The sequence below is a fragment of the Megascapheus bottae genome, chromosome 35, assembly GCF_031878675.1.
Source record: "Megascapheus bottae isolate mThoBot1 chromosome 35, mThoBot2.hap1, whole genome shotgun sequence".
In the NCBI taxonomy this organism is placed as follows: Eukaryota; Metazoa; Chordata; class Mammalia; order Rodentia; family Geomyidae; genus Megascapheus; species Megascapheus bottae.
Window position 1 is genome coordinate 1,253,252 of NC_143543.1, and position 18,052 is coordinate 1,271,303.

At 48.6% G+C, this 18,052-nt stretch overlaps 1 protein-coding gene and 1 long non-coding RNA gene across 2 annotated transcripts in view; one reads left to right on the top strand and one right to left on the bottom strand.

The window, feature by feature from the left end:
• Positions 1–7,876: 7,876 nt before the first annotated feature.
• LOC150042473 (uncharacterized) lies at positions 7,877–16,513 on the bottom strand. The gene is made up of 3 exons (XR_016533615.1): positions 16,417–16,513; positions 11,275–11,459; positions 7,877–7,994 (listed from the first exon to the last, which is right to left on the bottom strand). It is a non-coding gene; the product is annotated as an uncharacterized LOC150042473 (long non-coding RNA).
• An 801-nt stretch (positions 16,514–17,314) lies between these two features.
• The window catches only part of Plekha5 (pleckstrin homology domain containing A5), a 63,946-nt gene continuing 63,208 nt past the window's right edge, over positions 17,315–18,052 (top strand). The window contains exons 1-2 of the mRNA XM_090324512.1: positions 17,315–17,469; positions 17,551–17,630. Coding sequence (XP_090180638.1) covers positions 17,378–17,469; positions 17,551–17,630 — 172 coding nt within the window. The 5' untranslated portion in view covers positions 17,315–17,377. The remainder of the gene's footprint in view (positions 17,470–17,550; positions 17,631–18,052) is intronic.

Genomic DNA, 18,052 nt, shown 5'->3' on the forward strand with positions numbered 1-18,052 from the left:
CTCGAGAGCCATTTCACTTCCGAGAGAACCCTCACAGCCTCCAGACACCGAGTGTCAGTCGGCAAGGTCAGGCTCTCTGCAGCAGGCTGCGAAAGAAAGAAAAAGCCACCAATAAAGGGGCCTGAAGTTCATTAAAACAAACCTTTCCGGTCAGGCACCTGTCATCCCAGCTCCTCAAGAGGCTGAGATCTGAGGATCAAGGTTCAAAGCCAGCCCGGGCAGGAAAATCCAGGAGACTCTGATCTCCAATGAACCACCAGAAAACCAGAGGTGGAGCTGTGGTTCAAGGGGTAGAGCGCCAGCCTGGAGAGAAAAATGCTCAGGGACAAGTTTCTGGGTCCTTCGTTTAAGCCCCAGGACTGGTATAATAATAATAATAATAATAATAATAATAATAATAATAATAATAATAATAATAATAATGGAGGAGGAAGAAGAAGAAGAAGAAGAAGAAGAAGAAGAAGAAGAAGAAGAAGAGGAGGAGGAGGAGGAGGAGGAGGAGGAGGAGGAGGAGGAGGAGGAGGAGAAGGAGGAACTCTTTTTAACTCGGGTTTGTACTTCACTTCCCTGCCAGTGTAATTCCATTCCCAGGGCAGAGAGAGCTCGTGACAAATGAGAACTCTCAGGACTCAAAGGGAGGGCTGGTCTGTAGCAGGTGTGCTGTTTGGCATCGCGGGGCATTTCTGAGGGTTCATGGTTGATTTCTCCTGGTCTTTATAACGCGGCCTTTTAAGTACATGGCTAAAATTGAACTCAAACAATGAGACATAACCCTGGCTGGCTTCCATACAAGACACCCCAACCCCGCCCTTTCTCTGGTCTTGAAAGAAAAGAGAGAGGGAAACTTGGTCCGAGTCCATTGCTTTTTTGTTTTTTGTTTTGTTTTGTTTCCTTTCCTTTCCTCCTTAGGTATTGCATTGCCTAAGAGGAAGATCTAAAAATTTAAAAAAACAAACAAAAAAAATAAGCCATGGGTTTTTGAGAGAATAACTTTACTAGATCTGTATTTGGAATAGCCTTTGCTCAAAATAGAGATCTGGGGGTGAGAGGAACAAACACAAACGGGGTGGGGGGAAGGGGAGAGCTGAAACGCAAGCCTGTAATATTATGATACTTAACAGGGTGAGTCTCAGGCGGTTGTTTATTTGTTTGGTTGATTTTGTCAGTCCTGGGGCTTGAACTCAGGGCCTGAGCACTGTCCTTGGACTTTCTCAAGGCTAGAGCTCTACCACTTGAGCCTCAGCACCACTTCAGGCTTTTTCTATGTATGTGGTACCGAGGAATCGAACCCGGGTCTTCATGCATGCTAGGCAAGCACTTTAACCACTAGGCCACACTCCCAGTCCCTATCTATCTATCTATCTATCTATCTATCTATCTATCTATCTATCTATCTATCTAGTATTGATCTGGGGTCTTGAACCGTATAATCTATGTATCTATCTGTCTGTCTGTCTATCTATCTATCTATCTATCTATGTATCTATCTATCTATCTAGTATTGATCTGGGGTCTTGAACCCTATAATCTATGTATCTATCTGTCTGTCTATCTATCTATCTATCTATCTATCTATCTATCTATCTATCTATCTATTTTTGTTGGTCCTGGGTCTTGAACTCAGAGCCCGGGTGCTGTTCCCTGAGCTGCTTTCCCTCCAGGCTGGCGCTCTACCCCTTGAACCACAGCTCCACGTCTGGTTTTCTGGTGGTTCACTGGAGATCAGAGTCTCCTGGACTTTCCTGCCCGGGCTGGCTTTGAACCTCGATCCTCAGATCTCAGCTCCTGAGTGGCTGGGAGGGCAGGCCTGAGCCGCCAGCACCCAGCAGGTGGCTTTTACTTTTACCACACCTTTGAGCACTGTTTGGCATTTTGTACTCTGAAATTCGAGATTTCCCCTCATCAGTCCTTGCGGCCTGCGTGGAATCACCTGCAGAGACACGGGAACTTTTCCCCCCTCACGGGGAAGGAAAAAGCCAAGAGGTTTCAGACACTTGAGCTGCCTGGTGGAAATTTACAACTTCTGAGTCCCCCCTTCCCCCCGCCCCCCGTTCACACCTCACCAGGCCACACTAAGTGCACCCCCAAAGGCGAGGACAAAGGTCACCTCTGGAAGGATCTGGTGACAAATCCCTCCTGAGAAACGGGGGAGGAGAACATGATTTCTGCGTACTTGATCTAGGGGCCCCCAGTGAAAGGGGACCCCAGCCCTGCCTGGCCACTGGGATTTAATGGTTCAGAGGGGTGATTGCTATTGTTTCGCCTCCTCTGATGCCATTCAGCTGTCTTTTGTCTCCCATGCCCTTTGATTATTATTTTTTTAGACCCAAATGCTCTCATAACTTCCTGAACGGGGTGGCTCAGTGTATGATGGGTCACGGTAGTCGTGTTCAGACTTTCCAGCGCAGTGTGTGTGTGTGTGTGTGTAATGGAGTTTGAACTCAAGGCCTGGACTTTTGTGCTCAAGGCTGGCGCTCTACCCCTTGAACCACAGCTCCACGTCTGGTTTTCTGGTGGTTCACTGGAGATCAGAGTCTCCTGGACTTTCCTGCCCAGGCTGGCTTTGAACCTGTGACCCTCAGGTCTCGGCTTCCTGAGTGGCTGGGGTGACAGGCCTGAGACGCCAGCTCCTGGCTCTCCTACTCATTCTTGATGACCAACTGGCCACAGAGAAGTTTCTAGCCAGGCTGCCATTTTTTCTTCTAGGCCTCCATCTTTCCCTTTGAGTCTCCATGTGTCTTTTTGGATGCCAGCTTGTTGACGCCCAAGTAACCTGTGGTTTAGAGGTAGGAAGCTGCCTGGGGCATTTCTGAGTTGTTTTTTATTTTGACTCCTTTATTATTGCTTACAGCGAAATGGCAACACAACCTGTTGTGTGTGAGGATGTGAGAAATAAAGAAGAAAGAAGCAAATAGCACAAAGCAAGGGGGGGGGGAAGAAAAATCCTGAGGAAGGAGAATGGACAACTTTCCAGAAACACCAAAAAGAAAAAAAGAAAGAAAAGGGAAAAAAAAAAACCCCTAAGAAATGCTAGAAGACAGCTGGGATCCCCTTTCTATCACTGTTTATTAAAAGTGATATAAAAGTAATTTTGTAAAGACGTTTGATCTCCCCACAGGAACTCCGTGCACCCTAACTCAGCGCTCTGAGTTAAGTCCTCTTTTACCTTGGAATGGGGCAGAGTTGAAATTGGACAGATATGATGGCTACTGACGGGTTGATTGGCACACAGCACCCCGCCTGAGTCACCCCATTTACACCGAGACAAGAGGATGGTTTAAAAAAAAATAATCGTAAAAATAAAACAACAACAAAAAAATATAAAGCAGTGGCTTTTTCTTCTATGTCAATGTTGATCCAAGATGCAGAAAATCCAAGCTCTTGGAGACATGGAAGGAAACTGAACAGAGAGAAAACCAAGTAGATGAAGTCCATTCCCTCAAGGATTTGCAAAGTAATTCTGAGTTTCTGCAGAAGAGAGGGCTAGAATCGCGGGTGGAATGCTGGCCTTGGCCCCTCTCTTCTTCACTGCTGCTCTCGTCTTTATTTTTCCCCTCCTATTCAAATGGATTCCTTCTCCTCTCCGGCTCAATCTATCATCTCAGGACACAGCCAGCAGGCTATGTGATGCAAGAGGTCATTGGAGCAAAAAGAAAAGACAAAAAAAAAGAAGAAATTGCCTCTCAGGGTCTGCTTCCTTGTGAATATCATTTTAAATCCTTCTTGTTCAAAATGTGCTATTTAAAACTATGTTCAGGCCAGACACCTGCAGTTCTAGATACCCAGCCGGCTGACATCTAACCGTGACCATTCAAAGACACTTGCTTTTGTGTGTTTGGGTTTTTTTTTTTTTTTAACAGTCCAGAGTCTTGAACTCAGGGCCTGGGCGCTGTCCCTGAGCTTCTTTCCCTCCAGGCCGGCGCTCTACCCCTTGAACCACAGCTCCACGTCTAGTTTTCTGGTGGTTCACTGGAGATCAGAGTCTCCTGGACTTTCCTGCCCAGGCTGGCTTTGAACCTGTGATCCTCAGATCTCAGTCTCCTGAGTTGCTGGGATGACAGGCGGAAGCCAGCAACGTCAGCCCTCAAAATATTTTTTTTTGTTGTTAATAAAAGCAAGCTTAGTTTACTGGTTTGATCCAACATGGGCTGCGAGCCAGAAAGGGCCTGAGAATTATACGTTGCCAACTCCTGCTTCAAATCACACAGACTTCACAAACTATCATAGGAGGAGATGATCTTTTTTTTTAATCTCATGCTAAGATTTGGATGGCACAGACAAAAATCATAAGTCATAGCCAAACTAACACAAGAACAGGGAGAAAAAAAAACTAAGTGGTCCATTAAAGAAAATCAATTCTCTCAATTTCATTTCTTCCCACAGAGCAAATGGCTGCCCCAGATGGCTCTGCGGGTGCATCTTAAACAGACTTATTTTTTTTTTTCTGGAAAATACCAAACGAGGGACTGTTTCTTGTCATTTTCTAAGGGAGCTGCATAACCTTACCATCAAAACATGACAAAAATATTATGTGCAAGACAGAGCCCAAGCCAGCACTGCTCAGAACACAGACTGAAAAACCTTACACAAAATCCCCACAAGTCCAATTGAACAAAATATTCTGTTTTTTGGTTTTTTTTTTTTTTACTGTGAGTTTATTCCAGGAATGTAAGATTGGCTAATGCCTCAAAAAAAAAAAAAGATCAATGCATTTTATCACATTAACGAAAGAGAAAGCATATTATTGATTGTCTACGCCAAAGGAAAATATGCTATCATCAGATTCAAAAATCTCCCAGCAAAAAAAAAAAAAAAAAAAATCTTAGTAGGGTGGTAATGGAGGGAAATTCTTTAGTTTGATTTTAAAAATAAAATAAGAGAGGGGAGAGAAAAACCAAGCATGGATGCTTAGTGACACAAACAAGTAGAAAATTCCCACTGTAATACGGAACACGATAAAGAAATTGGTAAAAGCCAGTGACTCCCACCCGCCATCCCAGCTCCTCAGGAGGCTGAGATCTGAGGATCACAGGTTCAAAGCCAGCCTGGGCAGGAAAGTCCAGGAGACTCTGATCTCCAGTGAACCACCAGAAAACCAGACGTGGAGCTGTGGTTCAAGTAGTAGAGCGCCTTCCTTGCACAAAAGAAGCTCCCACAGTGCCCCATTGAGTGTAAGCCCCAGGTCCAGGACCAACAACAACAACAAAAAAAGGGTGAGACAGTCCAAGGGCACTCAAGGTCATTTCTTTCAAGAAAGAAAGGCAACTATTTTGCACCATCTAGAAAGGACTGACTGTCCACCTTTAACTGAGACCAGTACTCGAGGCTTTGCATGGGGAAATAGCATATTTCTTTTGTCTTTCTTTAGTTATTTTATTATTGTCTCCCCATCCTGGGTCTTGAACTGAGGGCCTGAGCACTGTCCTTGGGTTTTCTCAAGGCTAGAGCTCTACCACTTGAGCCTCAGCACTACTTCTGGCTTTTTTCTATATATGTGGTACTGAGGAATCGAACCCGGGTCATTGTGCATGCTAGGCCAGCACTCGACCACTAGGCCAAACTCCCGGCCCCACAATGACATATTGCTAATGGTAGATAAAATAGAATTTAAGAATCTGGGTTAAATACAAGGAAATCTCTAAATGAAGATACTTTCCAAACGACAGCAACCTCCCGGGGGAAAAGATGTCAAGTGACACACTTGGTGACATGTAAATTCGAGTGGAATAAAGTACTGAAACTCACCACCGAGAAAAAGTTTTCATAGAACTCAGGGGAACAGGGCTGTGATTTGTAACAGGCCTTTTCTGTGAGCCAGGATGCCTCCAAGGCAGGCTTGCTGTTGAAGAAATGTTCTTTATAATACAATGCGGTGTAGCCGAAAACTGAGAAAACGTCACTTCTTTATTTCCTTCTGTGGTCAGTCCTGGAGCTTAAACTCAGGGCCTGGACGCTGTCCCTGAGCTCTTCACCTCAAAACTGGCGCTCTACCCCTTGAACCACAGCTCCACGTCTGGTTTTCTGCTGGTTTCACTGGAGATCAGAGTCTCCTGGACTTTCCTGCCCAGGCTGGCTTTGAACCTGCGATCCTCACATCTCAGCCTCCTGAGCCACCAGCACCCAGCAACTTCAAGAGCTTTTTCTATAACTTTCCAGTTGGGACTCCACTCCCTGGCTTTGCCCTTGATAAATCGCCTGGGGTCTGGCCTGGTCTGGAACCTGGGGTTAATTGAATTAAGAGTTGGGGGAAGCATCAGTGAACAGATTCTTTATTATAAGCTGTGCCTGAGATGGCCCAGGCCAGGGGAGAAGAACTCCGGGCTGAGAACACACAGGATTGGACTGTGATGGTGAGAGGGTGAAAATACCTCTGAAAAATGTATCAGTAGCTCATGTCCAGCTTTTTTGCTCTGTTCAGTGCCTCCCTGAAACTGGTGACACCCGATTGGAGAGGTGTGGTGACAGTCCAGGGCTTTGCTTTCTAGGTGAGGCCTTCTGATTTGCTCAAGCGATACTCGGGGTGTAGAAGGCTTTGGAATGTGATTTTCCTCCTCCACCACCACCCCCACCCCCACCCCCCAAAAATTCATACATTAAAGTTCTTATCCCCAGGGCCTTCGTGGGACCTCTCGACAGCAAGCACAGGCCCTTTGCACAACCCCTTAGTAACAACAATAAACAGTTGCTTTTCTTTAAAGTAGCTGCTCAGTTAACAAGGACCAAGCACATGGGAGAGAAATACAGTAAAATAGCCATCGTTAAGTTTTATCCAATAAAAATATATACATAAATAAAAGAAGAAAAGAAAGCCAAGGCACCAGTGGCTCTCACCTGTTATCCCAGCTACTCAAGAGGAGGCTGAGATTTGAGGACCACAGGTTCAAAGCCAGCCCGGGCAGGAAAGTCCAGGAGACTCTGATCTCCAGGGAACCACCAGAAAACCAGACGTGGAGCTGTGGTTCAAGGGGTAGAGAGCCAGCCTGGAGGGAAAGAGCTCAGGGACAGCACCCAGGTCCAGAGTTCAAGCCCCACAGGACTAACCCAGAGATTGGGGGTGGAGGGATAGGGAGGGAGGGAGGGATGGGGAGGGAGAAAAAACTGGTCTGACCACATCCAAACCTAATGGTGTCTGTGTTGGGGCATTGGCAGGTGCCAAATTATCTCCTGACATGGGTTTTCAAATCCCCCTCCTTCCTTCACAAGATGGGCGTTTGGGTGACTCACTGGGCTGGGCTCTGTTCTGGTTTTGAGTTCCCGTGGGTCGACTCAGCTTCACCCCAAGATCCAACAGTGAAAGCCATTCCTGGGTCAGAGCCTATTTAATAAGCTTCATTGCAGGGTGATTATCGTCTAATCTTCCTGGATTACAGCCAACCATTGTATTTTGTGATAGTAAATCAATCTCTGTCTCTGCCTCCCTCACCTTCTCTCCCTCCCTCCCTTCCTCTCCCTCTCTCTACCTTCTCCACCCCGTATCATTTTAGTACCAGTCCTGGGTCTTGAACTCAGGGCCTGGGTGCTGTCCCTGAGCTTCTTTCCCTCCAGGCTGGCGCTCTACCCCTTGAGCCATGGCGCCATGTCTGGTTTTCTGGTGGTTCACTGGAGATCAGAGTCTCCTGTCAAATCCAAGTTCCATGCCACTAAATGGCTACCTGGGCGAGAGAGTCGCTCCACCCCAGAGACGGGCTGAGGGTATTTGGTAATCAAGCGAAACCCATCGGGCAATGGGCTGTCTGTCCTCTTCAATATGCATGGGCCGTCTGTTGGCAGGTTAAATGCATCCTCTGGAGGTGGCATTCTAAAGAGAAAGAGGGCAGGAGGTGTGTCTCCCAGGGGGAGAGTGCTAGTCTCGCAAGTTCAATACCAGAAGCATACAAAATAATAATTTATATATATATTTATATATGTCTTCTAGTACCAGGTACCAGTGACTCCCTCCTGTGACCCCAGCTACTCAAGAGGCTGAGATGGGAGGATCCTGGTTCAAAGCCAGCCTAGATGGGAAAAAAAAAAATCTGTGAGTCTCTTGTTTCGGTAGAAACTTCATTGGTTTTTCTTTTTTTTGCCTTTCCTTTCTAATCCTATGTTACTTGTAAAATCAACTTCAAAGGGTAACTTTTCAGAAGGACCCGTGATCAATTGACCATATTTAGTTTTTGCTCTAGGTTGCTCTATTATTAGGCGTAATTTCTGATTGGGAATTAATGCAACTTAAGATAAAGGCTTGCATCTGGATTAAAAAGTCTTTATTCACTGAAAATAAAAAATAATAACGATAGGCTTTAAAACCTCTTCCACAGTATATTTTTTCAAGTAAAAATAAAAAAGGCTGTCTTTTTTTTTTTTTAATGATACGAAATTCTACAGGCTATTCACGATGAGAGGGGAAAAAAAAATCTAATCCAGGAGCTGTGTAAAATGAATGCGGCTTTTATTTCCTTCTTATTTGTAGGCTTTTGCAACTCTGCTGCCATACTTCTAAATCTCAATTCTTTTGTGGTTTCTTTTTTTTTTTCTTCTTTGATTTAGAAAAGGTTAGGTCACATTGCTTGGCAAATTATACACATTTCGGGCATTAGCTGTTGAGTTTTCCGTAGGCATTTACCTGCCTAAGGGTATTTATTTTCCTCTACTGTTCATTTGGGAGGAATATTTTTTTATTATCTTTAAGTAGTTGTACAAGTGAGTTGCCACTCAAGAGAGCAGTTTATGAATACCATGAGTCTTTTTTTAAAAGAAATTGATATTGTAAAGGTGATGTACAGAGTTGTTATGGTTACGAAAGTCGGGTAGTGAGTATATTTCTTTTTGAACAATGTCGGCCCCTCCCTTGTTTTCTCACAGGTTTCTCCCTGCCGACTCCCCTCCCTCTACAACGTGTCTTGCTTGAACCCACCCATCTCAAACCACCCCTTCCCCTTACTTAATTCTTAGGCAAATCATAACATAAAATTCAATGCATAATCTTCCAATGTTCTTCTTCTTGGTCAGTCCTGGGTCTTGAACTCAGGGCCTGGGCGCTGTCCCTGAGCTTCTTTCCCTCCAGGCTGGCGCTCTACCCCTTGAACCACAGCACCACGTCTGGTTTTCTGGTGGTTCACTGGAGATCAGAGTCTCCTGGACTTTCCTTCCCGGGCTGGCTTTGAACCTGTGATCCTCAGATCTCAGCTTCCTGAGTGGCTGGGGTGACGGGCGGGAGGCACGAGTATCTGACTTGAACGTGTCGTCGTTGTTTAATAAACCAAAGCAACAAAACCATAATCACTAAAACCCAGGCGCAGCTTATGACACGTGGGTTTCCATAACCAAGGAGGCAGCTTGTCTCTTCTGGCCCTCTTCATTTCCAGGTCAGCTGTGGCTCCAGAGTTAGAACACTAGCCTTTAGCTGAAGAGCTCAGGGACAAGGCCCAGAGCCAGAGTTCAAGCCCCACAACTGACCAAATATATATATATAAAATCTAAGTCCTTCAGTGTGGTCCAGCCCTGTGTGTGTGTGTGTGTGTGTGTGTGTGTGTGTGTGTGTGTGTGTGTGTGTGTGTGTGTGTGTGTGTGTGTGTGTGTTTTCCTAACTCATTTCCTGCTTCTCTAGGTCTAAGTGGTCAGAGTTCATCTTGCTTTTTCAAAGTTTATCTCCCTGGTGTAAACAAGCAACTCATGTACATTTGGGCCTGGAAAATGGCCTGCTCATTTTTGCTTTGTTAAAAAAAAAAAAAGGAAAAAAATGTTAATTGCTCCAAATTTTAAAGAGCACGGGCTTGAGATCCGATTTGGTTGGTTCAGACGTGAATTCAGCTGATTCTAGCATTTTAAATAGTGAAAAGTAAATGACATAAACTCACTTGTACAAAGGAGGCTGGAGGGCTTTTCTTTGGGGCTCTTCTCTCTAATTACCTTTCACTGGCAAATAAACTTCCTCTGGTTAGCATTTTTTTTTTTAAAAAAAAAAGAGAAATAAATAAAAGAGGCTATAGATACAGCTTTGTCAATATCCAAAAAGGAGATTTAACTGGATACAGGTGGCTCACGCTTCCAAACTTAACTAATCAGGAAGCTGAGATCTGAGGATCGGGGTTCAAAGCCACCCCGGGGCAGGAAAGTCCAGGAGACTCTGATCTCCAGGGAACCAGCAGAAAACCAGACGTGGAGCTGTGGTTCAAGGGGTAGAGCGCCAGCCTGGAGAGAAAGCAGCTCAGGGACAGCACCCGGGCCCTGAGTTCAAGACCCAGGACCGACACCAAAAATCCCCCCAAACACACACACACACACACACACACACACACACACACACACACCCCAAGAGTGGTGTCAGCCAGGCTGGAAGAGTCTGCCTACGGAGAGATATGGGGTCAAGTCTTTCCACGTGAACCTGGAGGATACAGCAGGACTCCATCCTTCACATGAGATTGTACCGTTTGGGGTTTTCCTGTTTTTAGTTTATTTGCCAAGTCCTGGGGCTTGAACTCAAGGCCTGGGCACTGCCCCTGAGCTTCTTTGGCTCCAGGCTGTAGCCCCAGCTCTGCTTACAGCTTTTTCTGAGTATGTGGTACTAGGGAATCGAACTCACGACCTCATGTATGCTAGGCAAGCACTTTACCACTAGGCCACATTCCCAGCCCGTGGTATGTTTTCTATCCATACATCTATGTGTGTATAGAACACATATAAGTGCATATGATCCATGGATTCTATACACATGTATTCTGTATGTGCATGTATATATATATATATAATAAGATTTAATTTGCTCTTATTGGTGGTAGGTATCTCAGGGTCTGTCTTTATAGGTTAGACCTCCACGTGATTATAAATATTTATAGAGTGGAAATGACGGTGTCACGACTGATAAGAATCTTTCAGCACGCAGCAGTCAGGACGAGAATCTTGTGTGGAAAACGAGACTTAACCCGCTCCCATCCCTCACCTCGTTTGATGACTCCCTGGTAGGAAGTTTAGGACAGCCCTAATTCATCTGCTCGGCAGAAACCATGGATAAAAGAAACTACCAAACCCCTCACAGCCAACGCATGACGCGAAGTAGAAACAGAGCCACGATTTAAACCTTCTAGTTCGAAGCCAGCCTGGGCAGAAAAGTCCGGGAGACTTTTCTCTCTGACGAACCACACACACACACACACAAAGGAAAAGCCAGAAGTAGAGCTATGGCTCCAGTCATAGAACACTAGCCTTAAGCTAAAGAAACTAACTCAGGGACAGCACCCAGGCCCTGAGTTCAAGTCCCAAGACTGGCACCAAACAAAGAAGCAAAAAACTCACGTGATTTAGAAGGATCCGTCCCAGCTCTGCCCGGTTTTCATGTACAAACAGGATTATGTGTTTTCCACGGGGCCTATTTGAACAGGGGTAAGGGACAATTTCGGTTGTTCCATCTTCCATCTCTTCTCCCTTCCCGTCTCCTCCTCCTTCACAGAACACCGGCTCTGTCCTCTCCAAAGATCCAACTTGGAAGCCAGGGGTAGTCATAAAATAGACCAAGAAAGAGGAAATCCAACTGCAAGGCTGTGTGTGTGTGTGTGTGTGTGTGTGTGTGTGTGTGTCCTGGGTCTTGAACTCAGGGCCTGGCCGCTGTCCCTGAACTTCTTTCACTCCAGGCGGGCGCTCTACCCCTTGAATCACAGCTCCACGTCTGGTTTTCTGGTGGTTCACTGGAGATCAGAGTCTCCTGGACTTTCCTGCCCGGGCTGGCTTTGAACCCGCGATCTTCAGATCTCAGCCTGGCGTCTAACTGAGATGACAGGACTGAGTCACAGGCCTAACTGTAAGATCCTGAAAACTCCACAGAACACAGATGGTTAGACATCTTGATTTCATTCCTAAGCTATTAGATGGTCTCCTTTATCCAAACACATCTGCCCCTTCCTTGAAACGTGACTAAGTGGATGTTCTTTTTATTATTTTTACTATTAGCAGTGTCTCTCTAGAGAGAGATTTTTGTTGTTGTTGTTGGTTGGTTGGAGGCGTGGCTCAAGGGATAGAGCGCCAGCCTTGAGCAGAAAAGCCCCATGAGAATTCAAATCTCAGTGCTGGCACAAAAAGGAAAAATATACTGATCTGATTGAGAGTCAATAAAGCAGATTGTTTCCATTGGATTCAGCCAAAGGTAATCAATTGACCAATAGATGGTATCTCCAATATTCAGGTCAAGGCATAGAAAATTCACTAAGGACCTTCAATCAGACCTAGTGGCACAATAGATCAAGTGTAAGCATTCAATAAGTGACAGTCTGTACGTGACAGCAAACATCAAATAATGCACGAGCCAGTGGACTGATGACAGAAACCAATCTTCAAATTACACCACAGAGGTGAAGGGCTCGCCAGACTTTCCTAGACTCTTCACCAAAGACACTGGGTCAGGAAAATGCTAAAAGGCTTGTAGTCATTGGCTGGGAGCCTGGCCTAGCGATGGAGTGCTGGCTTAGCATGCAGGAAGCCCCGGGTTCGATTCCTCAGTACCACATACACGGAAAAAGCCTGAAGTGGTGCTGTGGCTCAAGTGGTAGAGCCTTGAGCTCTTGAGCCTTGAGTGGTGGTAGCCTTGAGCTAAAGAAACTCAGGGACAGCGCCCAGGCCTTTTGGGGATTAACTGGAGAGGAGAGTGTCAATTCTTTTTCTGTCCTGGGCAGGCCTTGGGCACCGAGATCCTCAGATCTCAGACTCTCCCGTTAATTACTCATGACCTTTCTCCACGTTGCTCTCAGGTCGAGCACAAATGCTTCTTCACACGAAAAACTCAACCGGCAAATCTGAAATGTACAGGGCCTTGGGTTTTTAAGGAAAGATGCTTCCAAAATAGAACAAAGTCTCTTTGTCCTCACCTAGAGCTGGGCACTGTTATTTCACGATTCATTCAATTGCTGAAGGTTGTTGAATATGAACTGTGCACAAGACGTGTGCCTATGGTAATGTAAAAATGTGCATTGCTATGACATCCCCCCCCCAATTTCCTCTTTCTGTTATTATTAACTACGGATATCTTTATTTTGGCTTATTATTGATAGAACTCCGCACAGAAATGCATGCAACTGTTTTTTTTTTAAAGCAAATATATGAATACATATAGGTGTCTAATTTTTTTTTTTAAATTAGGAATGGCACAAAGCAATGTTGTCTAAACAATTAAATTAGCCTCATCTAGCTAGGAGCCAGGGCTTGGGCCTGCCACGTGCAGGAGGCTGAGATCTGAGGATCGCGGCTCAAAGTGCTAAAACACCAGCCTTGAGCAAAAGAAGCTCATGAATAGAGCCCAGACCTCGAGTTCAAGACCTACAGCCTACAATAATAATAATAATAATAATAATAATAATAATTTATTTAGAAAAGTATGGTGCCAAGAGCAAACTCCTCGCAATGACCTTCATTTAACCTTGCGTTGAGGCCATTGTCTCCATGCTAAAAAGCTTTGTCTTTTTTTTGTTTTTAGAGGGTTGTGCAGGAGGAATTTAAGTCATTGGAGCTTGCCTGAGGACGTCTAGTCTTCCTTTGCGATCTCCTGTTCATGCTGGGAACGGCTTTTCCTCTCGGATGCATCCTAATTTCTCCGTCTGGACCTCTGCCACAGGCCATAGGTAACAGGCGCGCCCAACTTTCGATGTTTAGTTTATTTATACTTCTTGGTGCTGGTCCTGGGGCTTGAACTCAGGGCCTGGACTCTGCCCCAGAATGTTGTTGTTTAAGTCTAGCCACTTGAACTACGGTTTCATGTCTAGCTTTGTTTTGCTGGTTCCTTGAAGGTAAAGAGTCTCATGGACTTTCCTGCCTGGACTGGCTTTGAACCACGATCCTCAGATCTCAGCATCCCGCGTAGCTGGGATGAGAGGCGTGAGCCCTAGCATGCTTGGTACATTTGAAATCTCTCTCTCTCTGTCCCATTTTTGAGGCAGCTCTGGTTACCAAGGCATAATACGTCTCCTCCAAAAGGCACTTCATGAAATAAGAAATTGAATAGAGAGAATGGAAATATGGAAAAACCACTATAAAAGGCAGAAGTTGGATAAGACTTTTGGTGTGAGTTGGGTCCGGAAATATAAAATACACGGTGATAAAAATGCCAACACGGTACAGGGAATCATTCCATTGGGAGGTCGAGGTACTGGCTAGAAAATTAAATTCACTAACAACAACTGATGCTAACACCAAATGTTGGAGATTCAGTGCTAAGAAGACACAATTGCGTCTATCTGAATGAAGCCGATGACTACAAATATACAATGACAACCTACAGCAGAGCTGGACCAAAATATACTTACCGAGGCACAGGGCATTGTTAAAAGAGCCTAAGAAAAATACATTTTACCTAGGAATACAAGTGCATGCCTAGAATCCTAGCTACTCTAGAGGCCCTGAGCTTTTGTGCTCAAGCCACAGCTCCAATTCCAGGTTGGTTTGTTTGTTTTGGTGCTTAATTCGAGACAAGAGCCTCTTCGACTTTTCCTGCCTGGTTTCTCACCAGATTGCTCGGATCTCAGCTTCCAGTTGGTCTGTGGAGCGGTAGAGATTTTTAAGTCACTCTCTGTTGCTTGTTTGAAGTATGCCTTGTGGGAATAAATCTTGTAAAACATCAAGATGCAGAGTTAATAATAATAATAAAAAAAAGTCTCAGAGCAGCAGATGGTCGATGTATAGAGTTCTCAACCATGCCATAAATATTGAAATCCCCCAGCCCAACAAACAAAGAGACTGGGTTTCTTAAGTCACGGTGATACGGAAGAGATGTTGAGAATGGTCACGTTAGCATACACACTAAATGAACCGCTCTTCATTTTTTTCATTTTGTCCATTGATTTAAAAAGAATTAAAAAAAAAAAAGTCATATTTTCCAGAGGCCGGGCAAGAGACAACATGTCAAGTAGTAAAATGAAAGAGCAGAATGCAAAGGGGAAGACCAAAAAATATATATCTATGTGACGGGCTTTTCTCCTGTGCATGCAGATGGGCAGGAAAATGACAGAGGTGGTTGATTCTCCACATTCTGTTTGTTTGGTTCACCACCCAGGAGGGGAAAGGCCTTTAGAACGTGACCTGGGTGAAACAGCTTTGGTTTTTTTAATGTCCCTTCCCTTTCTTTCTCCCAGCCCATCTGACTTGCTTAGAGATAACTTTGGCCAAAGGTCATTTTATCCCCCACCCCACCTCTTTTTTGCCCCCCCCTGGGCCTTCAAGTCCTGCCAGGGCCTGAAAGATTATCAGCTCATTAGAATCCAGGGTGGGGGGAATGAAGGAGATAATGAAGGAATCCACAACTGCTGGGAAATGAGGAAATAAGAGGAGCTGAGGGGACGACGGCCTCCCGTGGAGTCCTGTGTGTGTCCCTGGAATGAGGCTCACCAGGCCTCAGATCATTCATTCATCCACTCACTCACTCACTCACTCACTCATTCACTCACTCATTCACTCACTCACTCACTCACTCATTCATTCACTGACTCACTCATTCACTCACTCACTCACTCACTCATTCACTGACTCACTCATTCACTCACTCACTCATTCACTCACTTATTCATTCACTCACTCACTCATTCACTCATTCACTGACTCACTCATTCACTCACTCATTCACTCACTCACTCATTCACTCATTCACTGACTCACTCATTCACTCATTCACTCACTCACTCATTCATTCACTCACTCACTCATTCATTCACTGACTCACTCATTCTCTCACTCACTCACTCACTCATTCACTCATTCACTCACTCACTCACTCACTCATTCTCTCATTCACTCACTCACTCATTCACTCACTTATTCACTCATTCATCACTCATTCATTCATTCACTCTCATTCACTCACTTATTCACTCATTCACTCACTCACTCATTAACTCACTTATTCACTCACTCATTCACTCACTCACTCATTCATTCATTCACTCATTCATTCACACATTCACTCACGCACTCATTCACTCATTCATTCATTCACACATTCACTCACTCACTCATTCATCCATTCCTGGCCAGGACTGAGGGGTGAACTCTGGACCCTTCACAGGGCCGCCCCAGCTCCAGCTCAGTGTGGCTGCTTCATGCAGATCTGTTATTTTCAAGGGAATATTGCACGACCTCCCCACCCAGGACTGCAGGGGGGAGGGGGAAGGGGGGAGGGGGGAGGAGGAGGAAGGGAAGGAGGGGGGAGGGGGAGAAGGAGGGAGGAGGGGGAGGGGGAAGAGGAGGGGGAATGGAGAAGAGGAGGAGGGGGGAGGAGAGTGGGGGAGGGGGAGGAGGAGGGAGGAGGAGGGGGGAGGGGGAGGAGGAGGCGGAGGGGAGGCACGGGGACGCAAAGCGGCGGGCAGGGCAGGCTCTGGCAGGTGAAGCCCGCCGCGCGCTCCCCCAGGGCAGCTCTTCCACAAGGCCCTGCAGAGGCTCAGGATCCCCGCCCGCCCTGCTCACCTCCCACGGCGGGGCGGGGATCCCCGGGGTCAAACCCCCGGCTGCGACCAACAAAAGGAGACCCCGGGACGTGCGCGGCCGGGGGACGTGCGCGGCCGGGGGCAGGGCCGCGGGGGGGCGGGGCGTGCGGAGGGAGGCCTGCGATTGGGTGGGGCGTGAAGAGGGCCCGCCAGTGGGCGGGGCGTGCGGAAGAAGGCCCGCCAGTGGGCGGGGCGTGGAGAGGGAGGCCTGCGATTGGGTGGGGCGTGAAGAGGGCCCGCCAGTGGGCGGGGCGTGCGGAAGAAGGCCCGCCAGTGGGCGGGGCGTGGAGAGGGAGGCCTGCGATTGGGTGGGGCGTGAAGAGGGCCCGCCAGTGGGCGGGGCGTGCGGAAGAAGGCCCGCCAGTGGGCGGGGCGTGGAGAGGGAGGCCTGCGATTGGGTGGGGCGTGGAGAGGGAGGCCTGCGATTGGGTGGGGCGTGAAGAAGGCCGGGAAGTGGGCGGGGCATGAACGGTGGGCGGTGGACGGCGCGAGCATGTGGGTGGGGCGTCCGGTGAATGGAGGCGGGGGGTGGGGTGGGAAGGGGCGTGGACAGAGTGAGAGTGGGCGTGGCCACGCGCGGGGAGAGTACGGGGGTGGCAGCGCGCGGGGCGGGGCCCGGGCGACGCCGGGGGAGGAGCTTTGCGGGAGTGGGCGTGGCCACGCGCGGGGAGGGTCACGGCGTGGCGGCGCGGGGCGTGGCCTGCGGTGGGCGTGGCCCGCGGCGGGCGGGCGGGCGCGGCGCGGCGGCGTCGCCCATCCCCCGAGCGCGGCGGCGGCGGTGGCGGCGGGGCGGCGGCCCGGTGGCGATGCCGAGGGGCGGCGACGCGGGCCGGCGCGGGCCGGGGCGGCAGGGCGGGCGGCGCGGGCGGGGGTAGGGCTCGCGGGCCGGCGCTCCCTCTGCTCCTCCTCCCCCGCTCCTCCCCGGCGGCCCCGGCGCAGACATGGCGGCGGACCTGAGCCTGGAGTGGCTGTGCTCGCTGCCCCGCTCCTGGACGTACGGGATCACGCGGGGCGGCCGCGTCTTCTTCATCAAGTGAGGCCGGGGGCGCGGGGCGGCGCGGGCGGCTCCGGGTTCCGGGCTCCGGGCCCCGCTCACCGCCCCGTGTCCCCGCAGCGAGGAGGCCCAGAGCACCACCTGGCTGCACCCGCTCACCGGCGAGGCCGTGGTCACCGGGCACCGGCGGCCGAGCACCGGTAAGGGGGGCCGGGCCCGCGGCCGGGGCTGCTGCTGCTGCTCCCCCTCCTCCCCCCTCCCCCTCCCCCCCACCCCCGCCGGCCGCCCGGGGACCCCGCACCCCCGCCGCGTGTCCCCCACCCGGGGAGCGGCCTGCGCCGGAGCCCAGCCTGCCCGCCGGGGGGCGGCCGGGGGAGGAGCGGAGGGGCGCAGAGACCCGGGGAGAGATCGAGGGGTGCAGAGACCCGGGGAGAGATCGAGGGGCGCAGAGACCCGGGGAGAGATCGAGGGGCGCAGAGACCCGGGGAGAGATCGAGGGGCGCAGAGACCCGGGGAGAGATCGAGGGGCGCAGAGACCCGGGGAGAGATCGAGGGGCGCAGAGACCCGGGGAGAGATCGAGGGGTGCAGAGACCCGGGGAGAGATCGAGGGGTGCAGAGACC